The sequence below is a fragment of the Schistocerca nitens genome, chromosome 2 (assembly GCF_023898315.1).
Source record: "Schistocerca nitens isolate TAMUIC-IGC-003100 chromosome 2, iqSchNite1.1, whole genome shotgun sequence".
Taxonomy (NCBI): domain Eukaryota; kingdom Metazoa; phylum Arthropoda; class Insecta; order Orthoptera; family Acrididae; genus Schistocerca; species Schistocerca nitens.
In genome coordinates this window covers 511,428,994-511,435,975 of record NC_064615.1, presented here as the reverse complement: position 1 = coordinate 511,435,975, position 6,982 = coordinate 511,428,994, and the positions used below count along the sequence as shown (strand labels likewise).

The 6,982-nt window shown below is 42.3% G+C and overlaps 1 protein-coding gene across 1 annotated transcript in view; it reads right to left on the bottom strand.

The window, feature by feature from the left end:
* Positions 1-2,068: 2,068 nt before the first annotated feature.
* Positions 2,069-6,982, bottom strand: part of LOC126236498 (uncharacterized) — a 32,241-nt gene continuing 27,327 nt past the window's right edge. The window contains exon 2 of the mRNA XM_049945853.1: positions 2,069-4,430. Within this exon, the coding sequence (XP_049801810.1) occupies positions 2,278-4,380 (2,103 nt within the window). The 5' untranslated portion in view covers positions 4,381-4,430 and the 3' untranslated portion in view covers positions 2,069-2,277. The remainder of the gene's footprint in view (positions 4,431-6,982) is intronic.

Below are 6,982 nucleotides of genomic sequence, written 5' to 3'. Positions count from 1 at the left end.
CTAGGAGTCTACATTCCAGATGCATTATATTTTTCACGCTTGGGATGTATAAAATATTTCGTGTACGACATAGAATTGTACCAAATACGAGATGCACTTGAGATAATGGTTAAAATTGGAGTAATCAAGCCTGTGAAAGATGCTGTGCCTGCTGCTTCACGTATGATAGTCATATACAAGATAAGAAACTTCGTATTTGCTTGGATCCAAGAGAACTAAATGTAGTTAGTCTTGAACGACACTATCCAATAAAGACACTGGCAGAAATTAGTACGATAGTGAGTGGAGCGAAATATTTGATACTTTTAGACTGTGCAAAAGGACTCTGGCAAATCAGTGGCAGAAAGAACTAAATACTTAACATTTTGCACACAGTGGGCAGGATGAGTTGCACATGATCACCAATTGGCTTAGCTTATGTTCCAGAGGTTTTCCAACAAGTCATACCTAGAGTCCTAAATGATCAAGAATGTAGCATGTTTTATAGACGATAGTTTGATTAATGCAGAAACATATAAACACTTAATGAAGTAATAAAACAACTTATACAGAGACTGAAAAATCTGGGCATTAAACTAAATAAAGACAATGTGAATTTCGTGTGAAGGAAACAAAATTCATATGACACGTTTTCGCAGAGGATGGACTTCATTCTGGTAAAGTAAGTGTCATTAACAACTTCAAACTGTTCAAAATAAATAGCAGCACCAACATCTGTTAGGTATGGTGTATTACTTACCTAAATACGTACTAAATTCTTATGTAGTGACAGACCTATTGCAGTAGTTGCTAAGGAAAGAAACTGAGTGGAAATGGGATTTGGCAAAACAGCAAGCATGTCTCACAATACCTCCAGTGCTTCATTGTTATAGTGAAGCTGTGAATTTATCACTTGATGCCAGCCAAAGAGCCATAGGAACTCTCCTGTTGCAGGGTAAACAGCCAGCCGCATATGCTACAAAAGTAATTGTCACAAGCACAACACTTATCTCCACAAACAGAAAAGTAGGCCATGGCAATTAAATAGTCAGTCAAGAAATTTCGTGACTGTATTAATGGCAAGAGTTGATAACTGAAACTGACTACAGACCACTGGAGATAAATTTTAAAAAATTATTCGAAGGTGTACCTGGAAGACTAAAACGCATAATTTTTGAAATTTTGTCTTTCTCTTATGGTAATTTATACTGAAGGGTCATATATACCGATATCAGACATCATACTTGGAGACTGCAAGAACCAAGAAGATAAAGCAGAAGTGAAAGAACTAGAGGTATTGACGGTTTTACCTATCAGTGAAGAATTCCTGACGTACCTGAAGGAAGCTGCATAAGAACTGTCATTTTTGGACCTTTAAAGAAATTATTAACTATGCTGAAGGAATTTTCTTCAAAAGACAAAAGATAATTACGCTATCACAATTAATTCAAAGGAAAATGAAATGGATCCATGAAGGACACCTTGACATAGAAAGTTGTTGCAGGAGAGCTAGAAAATATGTATACTCGAGAAATATGACACAACAAATCAAGAATTATGTATCAACATGAAACATATGTCACCTGCATTCAAGAAAAGGAAAGCATGAGTCCATTGCAGTGAAATCAATGCCAAGTTATCCAGGACAACTAATTTCTGCAGATTTATTTTATTTGGGAAAACAAGAAAATTTATTGATAGTGGACAGTTACTCTGGGTTGTCTGAATTTTATTACATGCGAAACAGTACCACTGAAAAAGTTTTGAAAAAATTAGGTAACTAGATCAGTTTGTTTGGAATACCTTAGGCGCTGAAACCGGATAATGGACCACCTTTCAGTTCTAAGTCTACTAAAAAGTTAACTGTCAAAATGTTCAGTAGATAAAACAAACACTTCTCAGTTACCGAAACACGCCACAAGATAAACACTTGGGGTCATGAACCAGAGATCATTTTCAAGAAAAACTAGAATATACACTAGAAACATTTATTATAAATTAAACACAGTAGATTACATACACAATTACAACTGCTACAATATAAGCTTAGAAACCACCAATGACAAAATTATTTCACACAGATCTTCACATATATTATGGCTATTACACATTTACCTATCCACCACTGAACTAGAAACATTAAGTATAAATACCTTCAGCTTCCTCAATAAATGTTTACACCTCCTCATCAAAACACACATATTACCTCGTTTATATGCTACAGACAAAGATATTATTTCAGATTTCTGCGCCCATGCTAGTTCAGCACGAGCCAATTCTCTTATTAGATGCTGACTTTCAAGACAGTCTCTCACGTGGGAAATAGGTGTTGACTTGTTTCTTCATTGCAATGCGCATACTTCGCCTGGGCTGCCCCTCTTTACGTTCAGCCCACACATGTTGAGGTAAGGTAAAAGCGTGGCGCGCCACAAAGCTAAAAAGTCCTTTGTGGTCCCACGGTTCCCTGCTCCTCCTCTCGAAGAACCCGGTACGTGCTTTGCGTGCATCTTGTTCTGCAGGGACCTGGCAGGAGGAGGGCGCTACCACGCTTTGAGATGTCCCCAGTAGTGGCTCTGATTCCATTGGGGGTGAATGTTCAGGCAGAGATGCTGGGAGCAGCGCAGATGGCTCGGGCTCTGATTCCATTGGGGATGGATGTTCAGCTACAGAAGCTGGCAGCAGCGCAGATGGTTCAGCCACAAAAATTGGCTCCATGGGATGATCATGTGAGGAAGATAACAGCTCTGCAGGGAGTCCTGACACAAGCTCTGCAGATGGAGCCACAGGCCCTGGTCGATTTTCAGCTGGTTCCTCTGTGGTGCAGTCCTGGACATGGGAGAATGATTGGGGTGAACAGAGCTGCATGGGAGACTGTGGTGAGAGTGCTACGGCTGCCTCTTCTGACAATGCGGCTGACTGCATACCTGCTTCATTGAGAAGAATTGGTAACACAAACTCCTGTGCCAGCGGGGCTGGCAGCTGGACAGCAGGTGTGCAAGCCTCAGCGCCCATTGGTGGAGGATCTTCTGGTAGCGAATGCATCGCTGGAGGATCTCCAGGCTGCATCTGCTCGATGTGTGGCTGGATGATGGAATTCTGCTGAAATTGCTGCTCCCCAAGCGGTGACGACTGCTCACCTACCTGCTGCTTTTCCTCCTGGGCTCCTGCCACTTTCTTCTCGTCATCAGGAGTAGGATCAACCATTTCATATTCATTGTTGTAACTTCTGTGATGCTGTTTATTGCGAGTTGCTTCTCTGTCCATAGATTGCCCTCTGTCTACATTGATGTTTCCGAACTGTTGCGTGACAGAGTTCTGTGTGGCGTTCGGGACATGATGCCCACGGAATGAAGCCTTTTCCGTTTTAAAATTCGGAATATTGTCACTTAGCCGAGCCTGCCATTTCGACAAGAGTTTCAACAACCTGGTCTTCGGCAGTGCCTGAATCAATATATTGAAAAGGTACTCTTCCACCATTGCAGCAGAAATGGTACCGGGTCTGCCATTTATGAGGAGGAGCTGACTTGCAAGAAAAGAGCTGTAAGGAGGTAAGGCTTGTACATATGCATTCTCAATCCGTTTCCAAGGTTTAGGGTGTGAAGCTGTTGCTTGTTTTTTCCCATCTGAATCATCTACTGAATCATTAGAAACGTCCGACAAATGAGTGTAGGTCGGACGTCGGATGGGTGAGTCAGGCCGTCCCTGCTTAGATGGCTGCACAGGGGTGTCGCCGTCGCCGTCGCCGTCGTCAGAATCGTCAAGCTCAGAGTCTGAGTCTGTGTGGCTTGGTACATCGTGGTTGGCCTTAGGCGGGTCAGTTGACCCCTCATATTCTGGACAGTTATCTGAAACATCGCCGACCGCGTTATGAGACGCTGGGCGTGGCCGCACTGAAAATCCCAAAGACTGGTGGCTACCGTGTGGTCCATATGGACCAAAAGATGAGGTGGAAGGAAAAGCATATGGCTGCCTCCCGTGAGCTGTTGTATTCTGAAAGGAGGGCTCCGCTTGTGGAGCAATGTTATCAGAGCTTGTGTCCACTGACGTTTTTCGAGACAGATACGCTGAGAGGTTGGCATCATCTCTCGGGATTGGCTCGTGGAATATGGAGATGGTGGCGCGGACTTCGCTGCTGGCAGGTGAGGTTCCTCCAGTGACGTCATTCAGAGGAGCGTGGCGCGCTTCCTCGTCCTCGATGGAGGGGAAACTGCTGGCGGCCGGTGGTGGCTGCTGGCGCTGTGGCGAAGATGCCTGATCCAAGGCTGGAATTCCAAGTCCACTCAGCAGCTGGTACGCTGAATGGCAGCTTTTCTCCGACGCTGTTCCCATCGTCTGTGACAGCCACAGGTTGTGGATGCTCCACCAGTTCAGCAAGAACATGTTGTCAGAGCAGATTTCCATCTACTGCTGTATTGCTTCCAGCCCTCTAGCTTGGAATGCTCTCAGGTACCCTGAAAAGCAGAACATAAAATATTTTTAATTTTTATAGTATTTTCAAATTATTTTTCACAGATTTTATAACTACCAGTTGTATTATCAGTTCTGTTATATGTATCTCTTTCGCACTTTTCGTACAACAAAGTTTTATGAAATTTTGTCTAATCTGCTGTTTATATAGTACACAGCTGTTATAGCCTGGTTCGTACCAAACCTTGTTTCTACCTATTATTTATAAATTATAGGCGTGTGTTGGCTTTTAGCCATCAGTATTATTGATTTCCAATGGATACTTATGTCATAAACGCCTGTTAGCAACTGATTTTCCTACAAGTGGATGTTGTGCATATTACCTAGCGTTACAGATTAGTTAACAGCACTGAAACATCTAATTAAAACAAAGGACCTGGAGTAGACGACATTCCCTCACAGTAGCTGAGATCCTTGAGAGAGCCAACCAGTTCAAAACTATCTGCAAATACAAGCGAAATAACCCCAGACTTGAAGATCAAATAAATAATTCCAACTCCAAAAAAAGCTGACTAACAATGAATGGCTGAAAAATAAAAGTAGGCATTATTTACAGACGCATAGAAAAACTAGTAGAAGCCAACCTCATGGAAGAACAGCTCGGGTTCCAAGAAATGTAGGAACAGACAGGGCTTGCCTTAAAAGATAGAGCAAAGAAAAAAAAGCTTATTTGCATAGCATTTGTAGATTAAAGAAAGTTTTTGGCAGTGTTGTGTCGAGCCCATTCTTTGAACTTCTGAAAATAACGTGGATAAAGTACAGTGATTGTAAGGTTACTCACAACTTATATAGACACCAAGATTGGAGTGATGAGAGTCGAAGGACACGAAATGGGCGCACTAGCTAACAAAGGAGTGTGACTGGATTGTCCCCTATGCCTGATATTATTTAATCTGCACACCGAGCAAGCAGTAAAGAAACCGAGAAGTAATATAGAAATGTGATGAAAATTGCTGTTTGCCTGTGGCACTGAAAACCGAGGTGGCAAGAAGTCATGGGATAGCGATATGCACATATATACACGACGGTAGTATAGCGTGCACAATGTATTAAAGGGAATTGCATTGGCGGAGTTGTCATTTGTGCTTAGGTGATTCACGTGCCAGGTTTCCGACGTCATTATGGCTCCACAGCTGGAGTAACAGACTTTGAAAGCAGCATGATAGTTGGAGCCAGATGCATGGGACATTCCATTTCAGAAGTCGTTATGGAATTCAATATTCCGAGAAACAAGCTGTCAAGAGTGTGCTGAAAATAGCAAATTTCAGGTATTATCTCTCACCAGAGACAGCTGAGTGGCCGACGGCCTTCACCTAACGACGGAGAGCAGCGGCATCTTCGTAGAGTTGTCAGCTCTAACAGGCAAGCAACATATGTGAAATAACCGCAAAATCAATGTGGGATGTACGTCGAATACATCCGTTTGGACAGTGTGGCGAATTTCGCGTTAATTGGCTATAGCAGGAAAGTAACAATGCGACTGCCTTTGCTAACAGCACATCAGCTGGAGCGCCTCTGCTCGGTTCATAACCATCTTGGTTGGTCCCCAGACGACTTGAAAATCGTGGCCTCGACAGATATGTACCGATTTCGATTCGTAAGACCTGATACTAGGGTTCGAGTGTGGCGCAGATCCCGCGAAGCCATAGTCCCAAGTTGTCAACAAGTCACTGTGCAAGCTGTTGGTGGCTCCCCAAAGGTGTGGACTGTGTTTACAGCCAGTGGACTGGGCCTCTGGCCCAAATGAACCGATCTTAACCGCAAATGATTATGTTCGACTACCTGGAAACTATTTCAGCCATTCATGGACTTCATATTACCAAACGACAATCAGATTTTATGGATGGGAATTATAATGGTCGCCTAGTCGTAGATATTGCTATAATCGCACTATTTCACTCCCATTTGTGGAGCTTGTTAGCACTTGATGTTAGGTTGGCGCCATTAAAATGCATTGTGGTAATCGCTGCTGCTTGCTGGATCGCTGCTGTGTCTCGATGCTAATGCTGGCTCTAAATCTGGTTGTCTAGGGGTAAAAAGATGAGGTCCCGTGTTTTTGATGTGCTTTTGATGATAAATAATGAGCGAAACCAACAAATATTTAAACTTCAAATATTTATTACTCTGGTGGCCATCTTAATTCCACTGTCCACCAAAGACAATGACACAACACAAAGTAGCACTTCTTTTACATGTTCTTTGCAATGTTTATCCACCTCGAACAATAACACACATACACTTTACCAAAGTGACATTCAGACTCCGCTAATTTGCATAAATAAGTAAATAACATGAATTATTAAGAATTACAGTGGTTTTCGTCTAAAATAGGAGTGTTTACGTGAATACTGAGTGAAAAAGGTCCTAGTGAACAAATAGGTTTCACTGGGTGATTTTTATTTAAGGAGATCCATATTACATAAGTTGGCCACTATTTTTCGTACTTCATATTAATTATTTAAGATGAACTTAGTGTTTTTACATGATGACATTTGCTGTATCAGTGATCAAGTGATATTAACTTTTGTGTGGGTCA